This window comes from Ursus americanus, chromosome 33, assembly GCF_024610735.1.
Source record: "Ursus americanus isolate L20-20 chromosome 33, mUrsAme1.1.p, whole genome shotgun sequence".
NCBI lineage: Eukaryota > Metazoa > Chordata > Mammalia > Carnivora > Ursidae > Ursus > Ursus americanus.
In genome coordinates, this window is record NC_142159.1 from 10,814,438 (window position 1) to 10,835,411 (window position 20,974).

The following is a 20,974-nucleotide window of genomic DNA, read 5'->3' on the forward strand; positions in this document are numbered from 1 at the left end:
TCTAAACCCTTTGGGTAGATTATCTCATTTGGTCATCACAGCATCTCTCCGAAATTCGTACTGCTACTATATCCCCTTGAGAAATAAGAAAGGGAACAGAAAATTAAGTAATTTGCTCAAGGTCATAGAGTAACTGAATACAGAGGATAAAATAGAACCTTCACGAGACAGTTGGGAACTCTGCATGAGACTGCGGGTGTCTAGTGAAAGCGCTTTGTAAACTAGTGAAGCATTCCACCCGTGTTAGTTAGAATCTCTGGGGATTCAATCCCCCCCCTTTTTTTTTTTTTTTTGGTTACTTCTGACTCTTCTCTTCCTACCCGTACTTCCTTCCCTTGGCGACAGTGGTCGCTGCGGTGCGCGGGCGCTGACAGGTCCCTCTAGCCCGCTGCGCTGGCTGCTCGCTGGTGTCTATAAATAACAGCTCCGGGCTCAGCGAGGCATCAGTCGGCCGCCGCCGGGGCTGGGGCCGGGGCTGCAACTGTCACTGGAGCTGGACGCGGCGGAGCTGAAGCTGGGCCGGGGCGGAGCGCCGCGCCGCGCCGGGGCCGCAAGGAGGGGTGTGTTGCTGCCGGCCCACCGCGAGCCGCCCCCAGCCCGCGCCGGGGCGCCCTCCCGCCAGGCCGCCTGCCTCCGCCTTCCGCCTCCCTCCATTTCCCCGGAATTTCAGCCCGGCGCGCCTGCACCCCGGCCCTTCTCTGGGTGGGGAAGCTCCCGGCCGCTTTCCGGCTTCACTCCTTCCTCGCAGGCTGGGCTCCCAGCCCCCTCTCTTCTTTTCCTGGACTGGCTCCCACCCCCCGACCCCTCCTTTGGTCCCCTTCCTTTAGCTCAGGCTCCCTAACCCCTTCCCTTAGCTGAGTCCCAGCTCCTCAGTCACATTCCTCAACCAAGGGTCTCAGCCTTCCCTCTTCCTTTCCCTCGCCTGGGGTCCAACCTATCCTGTCCCTTCCTCTGTCCCTAGGGTCCAGTCTCCTTCTCCCACTCCCTTTCCCGGGTCTGGAGTTCCAGACCTTTTGGTCTCCTGTGGTCCTTTCTGGGTCCTTGTCCCTTTTCCCCAGTTTGGAGTTCTCCATTGCAAACCCAGCCTCCCTCCACCCCCAGAGATCAGCTTCCACACAAATACCTCTCTAAAACATGAACTTTTCCTAGGGACTGCCCCAGTCTGTCTTCCACCTGCTGACCCCTTGCTACCTATGCCCCAGGTCTTACTCTCACTTTGCTAACAGTCAAGGCCTGCTGAACCAAGGGATCAGCATGAGACTTCTGTGGTCTGGCATCTGTGGCCGTGCTCCCCCGAGAATCTTCCCTTCGTTGCTGGTGGTGGTAGCCTTGGCGGGGCTGCTACCTGTTCTCAGGAGCCATGGCCTCCAGCCCAGCCCTACTGCCAGCACCATCCGAGGCTCAGAGCCACCACGGGAACGCTCGATTGGGGATGTCACCACCGCCCCACCCGAGCTCGCCCCGGAAAGCCGCCCTGTTAACCATTCCGTCACTGAACACAGCATGAAGACTCGAAAGGCCTTTCCAGTCCTGGGCATCGACTACACACATGTGCGCACACCCTTTGAGATCTCACTCTGGATCCTGCTGGCCTGCCTCATGAAGATAGGTAAGTCCAGTTGGCTCGGACACTTCTGCGGCCACCAAACTGGCGAGCTTCTTGCCCGGTCCTTACCACTTGAGACTGCCCAGGAATAAAGGTCCGGACCACTACAGAAAAGTAGGCAGGCTCCGTCCTGCCATCTTGGTCTTTCTCAGACTTGGGCTCTGTGGTCTGAGTGCTCCCAAGATTGGAGCCAGCTTTGTGCAAGGGAGACAGCAGGATTAGGGCATGGGATGCTTCTTATAATAGGTACGTTCAGCAAGGGTTCCAGGCCTGCAGATCTCCTCTGGCTGGGCCAGACCCCGAGGGGAGCCAGGCACCCAGCTGTGCACGTACAAGACAGAGGAGTGTCTTCCAGCAAGTGGCCAGTTGGCACTGTCACCAGCAGCCAGGGCAATTACATGCTTCACAGGAGGGTGTTCCAGAATGGGGTATATATCTACTTGGCCTGTCTGAGGAGTTTAAGCATAGCAGGGGACCTGTGTGCTGGAGACCTAGAAGTGCGGTGGAGCCTGAGGGATCCCCATAGTATCACCTTCCTTTATTCCCAGAATGTTATCTGTCAGCTTTGCCTGCCCAGGCTGGCCGGGAGCCCCTGAGTCAGTTTCCGGCCCAGGAATGCCGTCCTTTATACAGTTTATGGGACTGGAGCCCTGGAAATTTCTGAAGTCTGTTTTGGACGTGGAAGGGGGAGTGGAGGAAGTCGAAGCTTGGTCTGGCCCCCCACTCACGTCCACGTTGGCACCCGGCTGTGTCTCAAGGTGCTGTATGGGCTGACAAGTCACGTTGGCTGGCCACTCAACCAAGTGGGACAGGGACAGGTGGATGGGCTCAGGATGTTCTGGTCTGAAGAGAGTCTGAAATGTTCTTTTTGGGAGAAGGAACCAGAAAAGTTGTTCCCTCCCCTCCCTGGTCTCCGTCCCTGCTAGGCCTGAATGCTCTGTTCTGCTGGGTGATTGATGGAGTTCACCGGAGCCTGCATGGCCCAGAAGTCCCTGGAAGTGTGTCCAGGGGGGCTTTGAAAGCTGCCTTTGCTTTTTTAGCCTCAGCTATCTGTGGAAGGCGTGAGGATCTGGGATTCTGCTGGTTTGGGTTTGGGGAGTTTGTGACTCTTGGTAGGAAAACTTGCAGCTTTTCCAAGGACATGCAGGAGCTCAGTGGTGATGCCTGGCTTCGTGAGGCAGGCTCTGGGACATGCTGCAGGAGGACACTCCGTTTTGACAGATGCAGTGGCTGGTGCAGAGCTTTGGTGCTGTGACAGTAGCAGGACCTGTGCATGGAGCTGGGCCACCAGCTTCATGTACTTATACCCTGATGGCAGCCAGCTTCCTGGTAAAAATCAAGGACTGGGCAAGGGGACCTATGTGTACTGATTCTGACACCTTGACCTTGAACAAGCCGGGCCTCTTTCTGCAGGTCTTGCCCAGCTGTGAAACTGGCAAGAATCTCTACATTTGACCGTATCAATTGAGTCATGAAAACTGTGTCTTAATTTTTTGTAAGAAACTAGTGACCGTGATGTGTCATGTGCCTGTATGAGGCCAGGAAGAGACCTCATAATCACTGTCTAGAAATTGCCCTTCTCTCTGCAACTCCCTCACCTTCCAACGACACCTGGCATTGTGTTAGAGCACTGGGGGCCGGTACGCACACTACAAGTCTCAGTGCCTTCTGTTGGGACGACAGCATGACCACAGAGATCCTACTCTGGGCAGGAAGGAGTTTGTCCCTGAAGGCCTGGTATCTGTTTCTGATGGGGTCAGGCTCGGCCTGCTTTGTCCCCACCAGAACCTGTGCCAGGGACCCTGAGCAGCTGGAGAACAGAGATGACGCCATGGCAAGGGCATCAGTCTAGAAGTTAGAAAACTTGGCTTCTCATCCCACCTCCCTCTCTGACCTTGGGCCAGTCATGCCTCCCCACCTGTCAGCTGATCTTTGGCCCCTTCTAGGGCTGACATTTCTGCCATTCCACTGACTCGGGTAACCCTGGCAAGTCACTCAGCCTTGGGCCTCAGTTTTCCTATTGTGAAATGAGGAGGCTGGACATGATCTCTGAGGACGTTTGCAGTTCCAAAAGTCTGTGTCTCTGACTTGGAAGGGCATTCGGAAAACAGAAGAGCCCCAGCATCTGGCTCTTCTGGGGGAGAGAATTACGACCAAAAGATCTCAAGGGTCCCTGTTCAGGTGGCAAAAGTGAGTGCCCATTTTTTCCTTTCCCTCTGCAGGGTAGAACTGAGGTTAGATGAAGGCGCCTCCACTCTGCCCCTGAGCCTTTCTGAGCCTCTGCTTCCTCAGACATTAATGGGGGAAATAATAATACCTACAGAGCTGTCGGTGTGACGCTGACCCGAGCTAGTGCGTATGAAGCTGCCTTTGTACCTACAGGTAGCACTCAATGAGTGACATCTGCCCCCGTTGGGATTTATTTTATTTTATTTATTAGAGAGAGAGAGCCCCCGAGCGGGGAGGGGGGGTTGCAGGGAGAGAAGCAAGCAGGATCCCTGCTGAGCACAGAGCCCGATGCAGGACTCGATCCTAGGACCCTGGGATCATGACCTGAGCCGAAGGCAGACACTTAACCAACTGAGCCACCCAGGCGTCCGCCCCTGTTGGGATTTGAACCACCAAAGGCAGATGCATCCCTACCTCAGCCTCCTACGTACAGTCTTCCTCTGAAGCTGGAGGATTACAAATCTCTCAACCCTAGGCTGCCACAGGGCGTCCTTCCTTAAGGTTTTGGGGTGTTGGGTGTGTCCTACTGATTTTGTTCTTCCTTTCACTTTAGCTGCCTCCAGGGCTGGTCCTGGCAGGGAGGGGACACAGCACCAACTGACTTAGGGGACAGGGGTGGGGTCTGAGGCCATGCTTCCTCTGCACTGTCAGATACTCAGGAACCTCAGAGTTCATTTCGGGGTCTTGCCTACTCTCTCAGCACTTCGGTGTGGGTAGGAGCCGAGTCAGAGCCCTCATTCTGTCACATCTGGCAGCTGCTTCCCTTGCAAGGTACCCCTCTTTTAAGAATAGAAAGTGCTGTGTGCAGTTCGCCTTCCTGTCCTAATCAGTGAGCAGAGCCTCAGGTTGACCCCGCCAGAGATGGTTGGGGGAGGGTGGGGTTGGTTAGAGCTGAAGTTCTAGAGTAATGCTTCTGGGTTCTCTTCTGACTGGCTCCGTGGGTGACATGGGACCCTTCTCTGGGCCTTTTCGCTCTCTCTGACGGTCAGGGATTCTTGCCTTTTCCTTGCCCGGGAGGGGCTGGTGGTGGGAGGGGGGTTTAGACTGTTAGGAGACCTGTGAGCGTGACCCTAAGCCTTAGGTTCGGTCTGCTCCCCCGCCCCCTTGTGATTTGGGCCCTACGTGAATTCCACTTTGTCCCCAGTTCACCCGACTCCCAGTCTAGTGCTTGTTCCAAGGGAGAGCCTCCCTGTAACCCGGCTCGCCACTGGCACCCCTGCGTTTGTTTGCCCATATCCCTGACCTGGAACTCCTGGCAGAGGCCCGAGAGCCCATAAAGCAGGTATTCATTTTGTCTCCTGACCAGAGACAAAAAAGCCTTCCTTTGTCTCTTCAAGTCATATAGCTTTTTTTTTTTTTTGGTTTTGGTCTTTGCAAGGCATATCCTGCCATTTCCTCCTTAAACAAGTCTGTGAGGGGGGAGGGGGTCACCGTTGCCCACTTCCCATGCATGGATATCGGCCCCAGCAACTGGTTTCCTGTAAAAATAAGACTAGAACTCACCTCTCCCACTTCTCAGAAGGAGAGAGGAACAGCCTTAGAGGTCATGTTGAAATTCTCTCAAGAAGCCCAGACGGCACCCTCTAAAGAGAAGGGGGTGGCCTTTTCCTCTCTGGGAAGATAGCTGACTGCAGGACAGTGGGAGCGGAGGGTCAGCTGGGGGCCGGGAGGAGGCCTTCAGGTAGGACACGTGTCTCCAGAAGCATCAGGGCCCTTGGAGGCCTTCGACTGGTCATGTCGCTGGACTTCATTCAGCTGAGCGCCCACGAGGCGTGCCTTTGCTCTCATTCCCGCTCCTCCGCTCTGGGAAAGCAGAGTGGTCAGAAAGCCTGGGCTTCCGCCGCTGCCCTGCAGTACCAGGGACCACGGCCGGGCCTCATTGCCCTGGACCTGACTTGCCTCCCTGGTAAGGTGAAGATGCCGCCTGTACCTTCTAAGACGGGCGTAGAGGACGCGCTTGGGAATGCCCAGCACGGTGCCCGGCGGGCTGCTGAGGCCGCTTCTAGGGCCCGTTCAGACTCCACCCCTTTGGGCGGGCTTCCCAGCCCACTCCAGCCCACGGCCAGGGCCAGTTGCTCTCGCTTCTCCCCCTGAACCCGTTTCCCTTATTGTTTATCCACAACTTTGGCACGAGGCCTAGCCTGCCCTGTGACATGTCTTCTGTTGGGGGTGTTTGCGTTTTCATCAGAATTACCACTTATTGAGTATCTACAGAGTAGTGTCAGGCACTTTATAAAAGTGATCTCGTTTAATTCCTACTAAAATCGAATGAAATAAAGGCTGTCTCTGTTTTACAGATGAGGAAGCAGACCAGAGAGGTTATCTTCCGTGATGTTGAATTGCTGTTTCTTTTCTGTTTGTGTTTCGGCCTAGCCTCCTAGAGGAGTGCCCCTGTCTCTCCGGCTCCTTACAGCCCCATGGGCAGATGCACACGTGGCCTTCCTCGGAGTCGTGCCCAGCCTGCCGAGCTCGGACTCCCTCTAGGGATGGGCCAGATGTCAGTGGTGGGAGCCCTCTCTCTGTCCTGTGAAAGCTGTTGGGGTTCTGCGCCTGGCTTTGGGCCTATCCCCGGTCCCCATGAGTTGCACAGATACAACAGAATCCTGCAGCGAGGCTGGGCCTGTCCCTGAACCTCTGGTAGTAAGCCTGCCTGTCCTCTCTGTGGAGGTGCCCTCTCTGTGGTCTGACTAGAGCTTGCTTCTTCCCTGCTTGGGCAGGGGAGTGCCCATGGAAGGGGGGTTAGCCAGCAGGGGGTGGCTAACCCTGTGATTGCAGTCTTCTGCCGCTGGGCAGGGAGGGTGGGGGGCTGCTTTGGGTTACCCTCAGGGCCCAGCAGGATCCCCTGAGAGGCAGCCTCTGTGTTGGGGGCAGGTAGCACAGATTTCTTTAGCCCTAGAAGGCAGGCAGAATCTAGTAGCAGTTATCATCACTGCTGTAACTTGTTTCCAAAGCACTTGCATATATAGTATTTAATTCTGATCGTCTCAGTGGGTTAGCAGGTGGTATTGATGTGCCCATTATACATCTAAGGAACCTGAGGCCGCCTAAGAAGTAGGTGGCAAAGGACACATCTCTGGACTTCTAATGCAAGACCCCATCCTCTTTCCTGCTTGGCTGACATCCTGGGTCCTTATAAAGATCAAGGGAGACCAGAGATAAGGGACTTTGATGAGAGTAAGTGACTAGGCCCATCCACATTGGTAACTCGAGCAGTTGTCAGAAGGAGTCAGTTTCTCCAGTAGGAGGGGAGAGCTGAAGGAACAGGGCAGTCTGGCGTGGTCTGGAGCCCAGGCCAGATCAGCTCCTAGTTCTAACAAAGAGCGTGAGGGCTGAACTCAGCCTTGGGGCCTGTCATACTCAGACAGGTCAATGGCACAGCAAATCTTTGAAATAGAGGGCTTTTCCTTTTCCTTAAGGTGTTGTAGGCCCTCCTGGAGGAGAAAGGAGAGGCAGAGATGTGAATTACAACCAAAAACATGCTGAATGGGCAGGAATGAGGAAGTCAAGAAACCCGAGATCTGGTCTTAGTTCTTTGCTGAGCTGTGTGACCTTAGGCAAGGCACAACCTCTCTGAGCTCCTGTTAGGAAATATTTGTGATAGTTTTGTCAAGTATTTGTTAATTATATTAGCTGCTACTTATTAAGCTCCTATTTCAGAAGCCATGTCATGTACTTGCACAGCTAGAAAATATTGGGGTTTAAGCCCAGATCTTTCTGACTCCAGAGCCCATGTTCTTCATTATCCCCCCACTCCCTTTCAGTTCAGAAGTTTTATTTTTCCCATAATCATTATGAACAAGGAAGAGTTTTATGGTTTTAGTATGTCAAGTCTTGACTGCACTCTGTGGATCATTTCTGGGTTTAGGGAAAAAACCGTGACCCCCCCCCCCCCCGCCCAAGTCCCACTGTGAATTAAATAGCCCTTCTCTAAGGTATTGGCATTCAGAAACACAGGAGAGGCAGGGAAGTGGAGTGGAGGGACCCCAGATTCCCTTTGGGAATGCCAGCCTGGGCGGAGCCGGCTGGCCTGCCTCCTTCTGTCATCCCCTCACCTGCCCCCTCTCCTTCCGTGGTGAGGAGAGAAGGCTCACTCAGCAAACCCAGGACCTGGGTTATTCCTGAGTCATCCATCGCCTGTGTGGGCCTCATTTTGCAGCACTCACACCCCCTGCAAACGTCTGAGTCAGACATGTCTCCCCAAGGTTGTCTGCACACACCGCCCTGGGCCAAACCATCTCTTTAGATGCCGATAAACATCAACTGATACTTTTAGGCAGGCCGTGATTATATGTGGGTATTTTTAATCTTACGGGCTAATCTAATTTTAACTGAACTAAGTTTTGAGTTGGGCCTGGATCAGTGGGCTCTTCCCCTTCTTGGGATTATGCTGACTTCATTTTCTTCCCCTAAAAGCTCATCTAACACGCGGGGCCAGTTTTGGGGTCTATTAGGCCAGACCTGACCCCTGACTTCTAATACTGACTTGCTGAGAATTTGGAGTTCCCCAAATCACCCCTAGCAAGTTCTTTTCTGAAAAGATATGTCCTCAAGCAGCTTGGAGTGAGGTTCAGGATGAGAAGTCCTGTTCCTCCCGGGGCCCCCTTTCCAGTCCCTTAGGGGGACACTTATCCCTAAGCCCAGTCTAGCCCTTCCACAGTATTCAGCCTGTTGGAGACCAGGCCACTGAAGGCGGAGGGGTGACATCACAGCTGTGTGTCAGGCAGAGCCCACAAGCTCACCAAAATAATAAATAGCTAACACTTAACACAGCACTTTCCGTGTGTCAGGCAAAGCTCGCAAAGGCTATGTCTTTGTACTGGCCAGCCAGGACTGAGAACAGCTAATTAATTTGTCTCTTCAAGCTGGGATCCAAGAGGCAGGTCAGCCGAAATCAGCCACCAGGCCTTTAGCTTGTGGCCCATCAGGGAACCAGGAAGAGTGAAACCCTGAGCCCTGCTCGTTAGGCTCAGGAGAAGATAGTCTGTTTGTGCTGAGGGGGTGGGCAGACTCCCGGAAGGCAGAACATCAACCCCTGAGCACAGGGGTGAGGAGGGGAGGCTTCTCAGTGAAGGTGGAACTCGAGCCAGTCTTGAAGGATGGAGAGGAATGAGATAACCATGCAGGACCGAGAGAGTTATTCTTAGCACACAATCCCCACAAGAGTGTAAGCCCCTTGAGGACAGGGCCTTTGTTGGGTTTCTTCTCTGCCTGGCACAGAGTAAGGGCTCCTGCGTACCGGGGGATTGAAGGAGTGCAGGACTGACTTCCATGATTATAGACATGGGGTCCATGTGAAGCATGGGGCAGATTGGAAACCTAGTTTGACGGCCCAGAGAGGAAGAGAGCAAGGTTTGGAGAGGCTAGTCACCAGACTGAATGCCAGGCCGGGAGTTTAACTGAGCTCTGAAAGTCACACGCAGAGTGATTGGAGGTGTCAGCCTGTGTGTGAGCGGTGCTGCCAAGGCCACTTCCCTCCCTGGCCACCTCCCGGGGCTTGTCTCTAATGGAGGGTCCCTAGGGACATCCTCTGTGGGCTGGGTGGGGTCTCCCTGGGAAAGTCTGGGTCTGTTTGCTTTGCCCTCAATTTGTGTAAGTAAAAGCAAGATACCAGAGCGTCCTCAGGGAGCTGCCAAGAGGCCTAATTGAATTAAACTTTTCCCGGGAAGATTCTTCAAGCCATCAACTGCACCGTGACTGTGAATGAATGAGACCAGTGGCCATAAACCACGCAAGAAGGCAATCTCATTAATTTATGGTTGCGCCTAGACAGGTCGACTTATGGCTTCTCTTTGTTTTTATGTGTGTTGGGAGTGGGCTGGGGCCAGAATCTCCTTTCTGTAGCAGATTTATTTTTAAAATATGAATAAATAAAACATGTTTGTGGTCAAAACAAAACCAACAGAATAAAACTCACAGTATGGAAAGGTATTAAGGTAAAAAGTAAAAGTTCCCCTCCTCGCTTCTCTGATAACCCAACTGTCATACTCCCCGGAGTTAACTTTCTTGTGCTGCTTTTCATAAATTTCTATGAGTATATGAGTGTGGGAGTATGAGGATAGATTTAGTTTTCATAAAACCATTTGTGTAAAGGAAAAGAGTTCTAGGCTGGGGCCTAAGTCCTAGTCCTAGTCCCAGCTCTGCCTCTTTCTTGCTTGTTGACTGATGGTAAGTCATTTTGCCTCCCTGGGCCTTGATTTTCCTATCTGTCGATTTCAGTTGTTGAAAGTCCTCTCTGGGACTTTTCAGCAGGAAAGGCAGTCATCCCAGAGGAGCCCCTGCTCTGGTGAGACCCAGGGCAGACTGAGGCCCTTTGGGAGATGGGCCGCTGCTGTCATTAGCCCTGCCTTCGGAGTACAGAATTCCCAAGTACTGGATCATGGTCCTCTCCAACTCCAGCTCAGAGTTATGGGATTAAATGAACGGGTTTGCAGAGAGCCAGCTCTGTTGCTGGGGAAGTAAGACAACACACAAGGGAGGAAACACAGGTAGGAAAGTATGTGGCTCAGGCTGGGATGATGGGGGCATTGGATTGGAGCAGGAGAGATGAGGGAAGATTCCTGAAGGAGTAGTCCTGAGGAGTGGGCCAGGTGGAGAAGAGGAACATCGTTCAGTAAGGCGTGCTTTTTTTTTTTAAGATTTTATTTATTTGTCAGAAAGAGATGGAGAACACAAGCAGGGGGAGCAGCAGGCAGAGGGAGAAGCAGGCTTCTTGCTGAGCAAGGATCGCAATGTGAGACTCGATCCCAGGACCCTGGGATCATGACCTGAGCCGAAGGCAGACGCTTAACCAACCGAGCCACCCAGGCATCCTGGTAAGGCTTGCCTTTGAAAGGGAATCTGGCTTAGGTGGGAGAATGGACTGGATGACCTGCTTTTCTTCTAGGATCTAGGTTTCTAAGATACTTTTTTTTTTACTTTTTTTTTTTAAGTGAGTTCTCACCCAGTGTGGGGCTCGAACTCACAACAAGAGTCGCATGCTCCAGCAACTGAGCCAGCTAGGTGGCCCTAAGAGTCTTTCTGAGTCCATGATGGAGTTCAGGGGGCTTGTGGACCCCCCCCCGAATAGTCTGCAGACGTTATATAATTGTGTTTTTATCAGAGAGAGCAGTACTAGCCACAGATTTTCCGAGGGATCTGTGGCCCCACAAAGTTAAACAGCTTTGGCACTTTGTGCTGTGAAAATTTGAAGAAAGATAAAGGACTTTCCTCGGGCAAAGTGTAATACTGCACCCTAGGGTGAGTGGGATATGCCTAGGGGACTGCAGAACTCATTCTAGGCAAGGGGAATGAACCCGGTCAGAATGGTAAGCTGTGTCCTGGGAAAAGAAGAAGGAAATTGACCCTGTAAAGTAGAGAAAAGCTTCTCTGGACTGGGGATCAAAGCAGATGCAGCAGACCCCTGCCCTGCCCTCCTGCACAGGCAGGGAAGGTGCTGGGCTCCTTCTGCCCCCAGGGTCTGCTAGGTTTCCATGGGGAGTCCAGTTCACACCCCAGAAGGTACCCCTTTTTCCTAAAGTGGCTAGGGCCCAAACACACCTCTGCGTGTCTGTTAGGGGAAGCAGCTACCTTCGAGGCAGCGGAAACAAGGGATTGCCTCTGAAGGGGACAGGCTTTGAGGGCGCAGTGCTAGGCAGCCCTGATTCGCTTCTGCTGTTTCCTGGACTGAGGATGCTTTATCTCTTGCTCTCACCCCGTTTCTGGGAGTGAGAGTAGAGAATATTTTTCTACCTGCAGAGTACTAGAGGTAGAAAGAACCTTAATGTAACTGAGGCCCCAGGGCCCAGAGGGAGATGGAGATGTTTTGATCCCATCCTCGGATTTTCCAGTCGAGGCCCAGAGAGGATGTGCCCAGAGCCACACATGAGTTTAATGGCAGAGGGAAGGCTCTCCCTGCTCTTCTTAACTAATAACCCAGGCGTCTCTGGGCAGTAAGAGGGGCTGTGGTCTTTGATCTGGATATTGGTTTCCAAGCTTTGGTAACTGATGGGCCCTTTAAGCCTAAGAAGTGCAGCTTCCTCCTGGAGTATCTATCCCAGAGCTGTTCCTGGCCCGGAAGCCGTTTGGCCTTGGCCACCCAGCTGCTTGCAGGAGAACCAAGTGCAAGGCTTTGGACTCCGTCACGAGCCAGTGTTGAGCCTGGGTGCTGGGCTTTTTATAGCATCTTTGCCATCAAACCAGGCATCGAGATCTTATCTTTTGGATCCTGGGCCGGGGCCCACAGCAATCTGGATGCGGTAGCAGGTAGGCAGGATGCCTGCTTGAGGCGGGGCCAGCTCACCTCACTGAGCACAGCCGGAGACTCCTGTTTCATCTCAGTGGAGGAGGGGAGCAGGCAGTCCACCCCACCCTCCCCGGCCAGGCTGGCTGGCAGGCAGACCAAGCAAAGATGCATGAGAACCACTTCTTTTGAGGAACTCAGGGACTGGTCTGAAAAATGCCATATAGATGCAGCGCAGTTAGGCAGTAGAAAGTGGGGGTGATTTTAGGTGCGGATGGAATCCTCTGAGGGTTTAGAAGAGACAGAAAGACCTTACCACCTGGGAGGATAAGAGGAGGGCGTTTTGTAGAAGTGACAGTTGAACTAACCCTTGAAGAATAAGAAGGATTAAATGAGATGCTTGAGTGAAACAGGTCTCACTGGGCACAGCCAGAAGCTTCTTGGGGCAGGACCTTTGAATTAGAGGAGTGTCCCAGGGCAGCTTCCTTTGGAAACATGGTGGTTAGGAACACAGGCTTTACCACGCCACAGACTTGGGTTCAGATCTCAGCTCTACCACTCTGTGGCACCGTGACTTTGGGCAAGTCACTTCCCCTCTTTTTGAGTCTCAATTTGATCACCAGCACCATGGCGTAACACCTGGCAGTGATGCTGGAAGGACTTGGAGAGAGTACCCTCGTAAGATGGTTGTCACAGAATTCAGCACATTCCAGACACAAGATAGATGGTGGCACTCACGAATCCCTCTGGGATCAGGAGAAAGAGAAATACTGGCTTGTTTTCTCTAACTCCTGAATCTCCCAGCAACTGAATAATCACTCAGCAAGACTTACTGATGCCCTGCTGTGTGTCCAGTGCTGTGCTAAGCGCAGGGGTGACGTGACTGTGAATAAATCATATTTATCCTTTTAATGCGTACACTCCTGAGGTGGCTAGAGCGCTTTCCAGCATGCGTCAGGAAACCTTCTGGGGAGATGCTATTCTCCTTTTCATGAATGCGGAAACTGAGGTCCCACGAGGTTAGGTGACTTGCCTACGAGCGTAAAGCCCGACTGTGGCACAGTTGAAGCCAGACCCAGGGGTTCTCATTCTAAGTCCTTGCTGTTTCTCCTACATGACAGTCATCTCACCATCTAGCTGTAGGAGCAAGACTTATCACTTGAAACATTTAATGAGCAAAGCACAGTTTTGTATGACAACTTGATGCGTAGCCATAAAAGCACTAAATTTTGCAGAACAGATGATGGTTTTTTAAAATAGGCCCTGCTATGATGAGGTGCCAGGTGAACTGCGCCAGTATGGACAGAAGGTTCTGCCGCTTTGTAACTCCACCACCCTGGCTGAGCCTCAGTCTCTCCAGCGCAACAGGTAACGTGTGTAAAGCTCCAGGCACATCACAAGCACTCAGAAATGGGAGTTGCCCCTGTGCCCGTAGCATTAAAGGAAGAGGAAACGGGAATGATTGGAAGATGGTTTTAGGTGTGACGGCCAGAGGGCATTGCTGACTGTCACCAGGACTGGCCTGGGCATGCAGGTGAGGCCCTGAGCTGAAGCGTCTGAGTGTGGTCTCAGCTGGGAGGGGGAGACACACATTCGACAAACACCGATCCGTGCCTCATAACTGCTGTGCTGGAGATGGAAAGACGAATAATATAACCCAGCCTCGCGGGAGACACATAAACAGGCGCTTGTGCCGTGCTGTGAAATGCCGCAGCAGGGCCCCGCAGGGCTGGGGTGCACAGGAGGAGATGGGGGCTAGATCAGAGCGGGCTTCCCAGCGCTTCGAGCTGAGCCTCGACGTTAAGCAGGAGTTTGCTCACCTGGAGGGCGGAGCTGGACAAAGGCACAGAGAAGTGAATAATGCAGAGCCATTGACCTTTGCTTGTGGAACCCTTGGGGCATTTTTCACCCCCTTAACCTCAGCCCCAGACACGTTCCCCCACCTGCCTGGCTGGACAGAGAAGCAGAGCCTCCCTGCGGGGTTTGGGCACCAGTGCTGGATGTGGCTGGATGTGGGCGGCAAGGAGGGAGCTACTGTTGTCGGGAACCTCCCGAGTGCCTGGCCTTGTGCTAAGGGCTCTGCGTGGTACGTTGTGGTCCAAGGGTCTCGGTCGCCCTGAAGGGTACAAGTCCTGAGTCCTGGTGTGTGCCTTTGGCTGGCTTTATAGCCACCTCGGGGAATACAAGTGCCCGACGATGGCTGTGTCGCTGCCTCAAAGCCTAGAAGGACTTCAGGGAGAGGAGCGATGGGGCTGGAATGAGAACGGGGCAGAGGCATTTGTGCAGGTGTCCTCACAAGACCTTGACAAGGTTGGGGGGGGGGGCTGGCGGATCGGGTGAGGGTTGCAGCACCAGCCAAGGCTCTGAGCAGTGGGTGTGAGGGGACAGCCAGCCGGAGGAGGGGGAGAAGAGGAGGCCTAGCCAGCCAGGGTTGGGAGGGAGGGGGGTCTGAGCTGGGGGTCAGTGAGAAATAAGATTGGGTAGGAGAGCTAGTTGGGGTTCACAGGCACGGAGAACTCCAGCCAGAGGGCTCCTCAGGCTGCTGGAAAGTGTGGCCCCACAGATCTGAAGCTGGCCCTTCACTGTAGTTCCGCTTCTGCTCTCCCTGTCCAAGCGGCGAGGTCTCTAACCGGGTGACTCCAGTGGCCTCCTGAACGGGCTCCTGGTTCACTCCCCTCTACCTGTAATCAGCTCTCCACGGAGCAGCCAGAGGGATTGTTCGGAAATACAAACCAGAACTCAGCATTCCCCTGCTTCAAACCTTTCAAGTGCTTCCTGATGAATTGGGTTTGAAATAAAATCCAGGAGAGGTGTGGCTACACCTCTCTCAACTTCCCTGCCTGCTGTCCCTCCCCTACTCGCTCACACCAGCCTGCCTGCGTTTCTCAGATGCACAGGGCTTGCCAAGCCCGTTCCCCCGCAGGGCCCCTGTGCTTGCTCTCTCCCCTGCCTGTAAGACCGCCGCAGGCTGGCTCCCCGTCCAGGCCCTCGATTGGAGGTCATCTGTTCAGAGAGGCGTCCCTGGCCACCGAGTCTGATGTGTAGCACCCCCCTCCTCCCACATCAGACACTTCTGGGTGCTGAGGACACAGCCAGGAGCAAGACAAGGAGGCTCCTGGAGTCAGGGGGCTCGCATGCCAGTGGGGGGTGTTGGGCAGTGGACACAACAGTGTCAGGCAGTGGTAAGTATCCTGAAGAAAATAAACATGAGAGAGATGTGCTCCTTTGGATGGTCAGTGAAGGCCTCTCTAAGGAGGTGGCTTTTGAGGTGAGCAAATGACAAAAAGGAGCTTGCCTTTCAAAGACCAGGGGCCCTGGATAGAGGGAGGGGGAGGGAAGGAGGTGAGGTGTGAGATCGGAAGGGAGGACAGGGGTCAGATTGGGTTGGGTTGGATTCTAGGCACTATGTGGTGCCATTGAAGGCTTTTGATCAGGGTGACGTGGTCTGACCTGGGGAGGGATGCGCAGAGCAGCCTGGGAGCCAGAGCCGGAGACTTGGCTCTGGCTTGGCGCTGGCCTCCAGGAGCTGAGCAAAGCAGGTCCCTGGCCCACGGCCACTCGGCCCAGGTCCGTGAGAGCAACAGGTGCAAAGCTTCCAAGCAGGCACCTGTGGCCAGGCCAGTAGTGGGACGGAAGCTCCAGCGGGGGGGAGCTGTTCTCAGAGAGGCGTGACGGGGAGCGGGAGAGGGCAGGAGGGGATGAGGGCACAGGAGGAAGGGAGGGGATGAGCGGACGCCAGGCTCTGCTAGACTCCTGCCTCCTCCTCCCCTGCCCCACCCTAGTGCCCGCAGGCGGACGGTCACCAGACCCGTCCTGTGCACGCCTCGGTGCGGCCAAGTGCCACGGCTCTGACATGCCTGCTCCCTGCTGAATCCTGTGGTCCCACATGACCTGGGGGACTGCCAGGCCCGAAGAGACCAGGCCTCGAATCAGAGGACTTTATTGTTAGGAAGGATGCTAGGGACCGAGTGAGGGATCCAGGTGGTAAGATGGAGAAAGATGAGGGGGTGGGGGATCAAGAGGCTTAGACTTGCCGGCTCTTGCAACAGTGGGGGGCCTGGCGTGCAGACCTGGGGAGGGTCGTTGGCAGTGCTGTGGAGAGCACCCGGCGGTAAGGCTGGCAAGTGCTTGCTGAGCAGTGAGAGAGCCTGGCCCAACCCCCTCAATCTCACAGAGGAGGAAGCAAAAGGCCAGAGAGGAAATGACTTGCCCACAGCCCAGGGCGGCAACAGAGCGGGGGTTAGTTCAGGTCTTCCAAGCCCCTAGTCCGGAGGCCTTCTGTAATGGTGTCCGTGGGTCTTCTTTCCCCTGCCATTCCCTCGGGACCCGCCCCTGTCCCCTCCGCAGGTGAGGCAGCTGCCTGTGGGCGCCCCGCTTCTCTGGCTGGCCTCTGAGCACCTACTGTGCGTGAGCACAGCTGTGCGGGCGGGAGCTCCGCCCCCCTCCCCGCCGGTGGTGCTGACAGTTGTGTGAGGGAGATAGATGTGTGAACAGCCACTGTACGGGCTGAAGTGACACGGGGAGGCGGCACAGTGCGGCGTGGGCCCTGGTGGCAGACGGGTCTCGGTTCTGGCGCTGCCACTTAAAACATAGCGGTGACGAGGCCTGAACCTAAATTAGGAAAGATCAGGAAGGCCTCTGACTCAACGTAGAGGAGTGTGGACATTTCTTGTAGTGACGGTAACTGGAGAGGTTCTGTGGTGAGACATGATCACAGCTGGCCGGCGTTGGGGACGAAGGTTCTCCTAGCAGGTGGAGAATGGCCTAGACGGAGTTTCTCGCAGTGTTCTTGGCTCTGGGGATTTTCCGCCTCCTCCCTCCATAGATAATTATCCTTCCTAAGAAACTGATCAGATGGGAAACTGCAGGAAATGGTTTGGGACAAGGATTGTGTAGGAGTTGGGGGGGGATGAAAAGGATGTAGCGGGAGGGGGCATCGGGCCCAGCAGCGGGAGGTGGCTCCCTTGGAAGGAGGAGAGAGGGAGCTGGGCAGGCTGGGAATTTAAAGCAGAGTGGGTGGCTCAGGAGGAGCCAAGCCAAGTTCCTCAAAGTTCCCCCACTCCCCTGGTGAGGAAGAGGGGTGAGATTGACTGGCAGGGCCAGCTTTTCTGAGGCAGTGTGCAGCAGTGTGGCCCAGCAAGCCCCAGCCCCGGGCCAGGTGTCAGAGCCAAGCCCAGGCCCAGCTCTGCTGCTCAGCTGTCCTTCCACATCCAAAATTCCATCACTGGGGGCCGGGGCCTATGATGGCAAGTGGGCGTGCACCGGGTTCCCCCTCCTGGCGCAGAGCACACCTCCTGTCCCAGCTCCCAGCAGGCCCAAAGCTTTAGTTGTGGGCCCGGCCTCTGCTCCCCGTGGGCCTTGCTGGTGAAACAGCTCTCAGCGCGCTGGGGCTTCCAGGGAGCCAGGCTCCTGTCCACGTGAGTAGGTGACTGAACCACAGCCACCGTGATTAGCGGTGAGGGGCAAGCAGAGGCAGGGCTGGCTGTGCAGGGGCCGGATGGGAGGGAGTCAAGGCAGCCGTCCGTACAGTCACGGCAGGGTCAGTAGAGCCTGGTGGCGGACGGTCGTCAGAGCCCAGCACATCTGGCTTTGAGTCCCAGCTGCACCACCTGCCCGCTCTCTGACATTAGGCTGAGTACCTGACCTGTGAAGATCATTCGTCTGTACGTTCTCCCTTACCTGTTTTTTTCAAAACCTTCCCTCCTCTGTTTAATTGAGGAATAACATGCATAAATACATACAGGAGAGTGAGCTAATCTTAAATGAATGGCTCGGTGATTATATTTATGAATGTGTGCAACCATGTTAACAAACCAATCAAGACAGAGGATATCTAGGTACCCCCAGAGTCCCCGCCCCTCCCGGTCTGTACCCCCACATTCCTCCGCGTAACCCCTGTTCTGAGTTCCGTCAGCATCAGTTGGTTGTACCTGTTCTTGACCTTGATATAACCGGAGTCAGACAGCGCATACTCTCTTGTGTCCGGCTGCTTCTGCTCGGCTTATCCAGGAGGTTCCTCTTTGTCGTCATATGCAGGAGAGCCTGTCCCTTCTGTCACTGTGCAGCATTGCCTGGCGTGAAGAAGCCACAGTGGCTCACTGTCCTGCTGCTGGGCATCTGGGTGGGTTCCCACTTTTGACAGTTACAGATAACGCTGCTCTGAACATCCTTATCCTCCGTAGGGTTTTGTGAAAATTAAATGAAATAATCTATTACAGTAAAGTGTTGAATACTGAGTTTAGACTTAGAGCAGGTGCTCAAAAAAATTTTCTCCCAGATTTTTTTTGTTGTTGTTGTTCATAAAAAGGAAACAAAAATTCAAACACTACCTAAGTGTGTAAAGAAAAAATGCAAGTCCTACCCCGTTCACTCACCTGCTCCTTAGAGCTGATCACTTTACAGTTCAGTATGTTTGCCTGAACTTTTCTTTTCTTTTTTTTTTTTTAAAGATTTTACTTATTTATTTGACAGAGATAGAGACAGCCAGCGAGAGAGGGAACACAAGCAGGGGGAGTGGGAGAGGAAGAAGCAGGCTCATAGAGGAGGAGCCCGACGTGGGGCTCGATCCCGGAACGCCAGGATCACGCCCTGAGCCAAAGGCAGATGCTTAACCGCTGTGCCACCCAGGCGCCCCTGCCTGAACTTTTCTTTGCTATTGTGTGAAGGTCTTTTTTTTTTTTTTTAAGATTTATTCATTTATTTTTAGAGAGAACGAGAGAGAGAGTACACGTGGTTGGGGGGTGGGGTGTAGAGAGAGAGCGAGAGAGAATCTCAAGCAGACTCCGTGCTGAATGCGGAGCCCAACGTGGGGCTCAGTCTCACGACCCTGAGATCACGACCTGAGATCACGACCTAAGCCAAAACCAAGAGTTGGACGCTTAACCGACTGCGCCACCCAGGTGCCCCTGAAGTTCTTTTTAATAAAAATAGTTTCATAGTAGTAATCATGCTGTTCCTACTCTTTTGCAACTTAGTTTTTTAATTACGTCTGACTTTTTAAGAGTCTCCTTATCAGCACTGAAGGAGCAGCTTCAAGAGGGACAAACTGGGATAAGCTCCTGAACCAGTCCGCCGAGGCCTTCCACTCTGGCCTGGCAGGGCTGCTGTTAGGTTCCCTCTGTGTGGAACCCAGGGTTTGGCTTCCGGAACCCTGGGTGCAAGTCCTGGCTCTCTTGTGCCCTCTTTGGGTATGTTCTTGGGTTTTTGTGCCCTGAGCTTTGGTTTTCTCGTCTTTAATGCAGGAGAGCCCACACCTGCCTCATACGGATGCCATGAAGTCTAAATCTAAATGTGATAACGTACAGCAAAGATCAATGTTAGGGTAGGAGATAACATATAGCAAAGTACAAAGTGGAAAGTACAAGGTGAAAAGTGACGCATGTTGCTGCTTATTATGTAAAATTACGAGCTGTCAGAGCTAGAGACCTCTGAGAAGCCCGCAGAGCCAGCGAGTGATGGAGCCAGAACCAAGCCAAGGGGGACATCGGCCCCGCAGCTTCTGAGCTCCCCCCACCCTGCAGTGGAGGGGGTGCCTGCCATCCTCTGGTCCAGGAAGGTGGGGAAGCAGGAAGGTCGGCAGAGGCACGGGGGCCTGGGTGGGGAAGGAGATGCTACCCCAGTCTAGGCTACAACACTTTCTCCATCCTAACTGTGCCCCCAAACCCCAAACTCTGTCCATTCCCCGGCCCCACAGAGCTCCCTTCCTCCCCCTAAGGAGCCAGACCAGCACCCCTGCTCCCTGCCCCCTCCCGCAGGTACCCGCCTGGAGTTGTGTCTCTGAGGCTTCTTATAGCTTGCTGTTTGGATCTCCTGAGCCTTCGGCCCCCCACACCCCCAGCTTTTATAAGAGGATAGAGAGGGCTCCCCCAGGCCCGTGAGCTGATGGCGTAGACTGAGGTCAGGAATCCAGAAGCAAAACCCTGACCAGCCTGGGCTGGGGCCTGTGCCTCATTCACCCTGCTCCCCCTCCCCAGGAAGAATTGGCATAAGATTTGCACGGAACCGGCCTCGGTGGGCTCCGCTGTCCCCCGTGTCTGGCCACCGCACTCAGTACCAGGTGCACCGAGGCAGAAGTGGCTCCCTGTGCTCTGGCTCCCGCCCCTTTTGGAGCCCCAGCTCATTATAGCAGCACCCGTGGCGGTGATGTCAGGTTGCTGGGCAGGGCCTCTGGGAGTGCCCTGTTCGTCCAGGGTGGGGTGGGAGCCCTCAGATCCCCTTTCAGGGCGAGGCTGTGGAGTGACACATGTTCTAGTGGCAGTGAATGGTGACGTCACAAAGGCTAGGAGGCACCTCCCCCTCACGCTGGAGCTCTTGCCTTGTGTGGCCCTTCATCATCTTGGGTGGGTCTCCCCTGACCCTGTGAAGCGAGTGGAGGTGTCCTCATTTTTTAAATGGTCTGGAGAGGTTAACTAACTCACCCAGGGTCACAGGAAAGTGCCAGAACCGAGCCACCTTGAATCCTAGGAAACCAGAGTGAAAGAGCCATGTGAGGTTTCCCGGCCCTGTCACCGCATGGCTGAGCAAACCCAAGCCCCAGAGTGCAGGCACATGGGGATTGGCACCCAGGACCGGTATTCTTTCCATGCCGTGGACAACAGCCATAGTTAGTACCACGGTGGGGCCCCCGTCCGCTCCTTTGAACATTCTGAGACAGTCTCGTTAGGGCCGTGCTTTGGAGAGTGGAGAAAAGTTGTCATCCAGCTTATTTTTTCTGTGGCTCAGATGAGGAATGTGGTTGAGAACTGCCCCTGAGGACAAGCCCCCGGCAGCTCAGGAATCCGCTTCCCGGGCTTGAACCCCACTTCGCCCTGCCCCCTACCAGCAAGGCGGCCTTGGGCGGGTGGCCTAGCCCCTCTGAGCTGCAGATTCCTCGTCGGTGATGCGAGTGTGCTAGTGCGTCTCTCACCGGATGGTTGGAGGGT

At 54.3% G+C, this 20,974-nt stretch overlaps 1 protein-coding gene across 1 annotated transcript in view; it reads left to right on the top strand.

Annotated features, from left to right (window-relative positions):
- The first annotated feature begins 457 nt into the window (after positions 1-457).
- Positions 458-20,974, top strand: part of SLC9A1 (solute carrier family 9 member A1) — a 48,724-nt gene continuing 28,207 nt past the window's right edge. Inside the window, exon 1 of the mRNA XM_045782260.2 lies at positions 458-1,609. Within this exon, the coding sequence (XP_045638216.2) occupies positions 1,255-1,609 (355 nt within the window). The 5' untranslated portion in view covers positions 458-1,254. The remainder of the gene's footprint in view (positions 1,610-20,974) is intronic.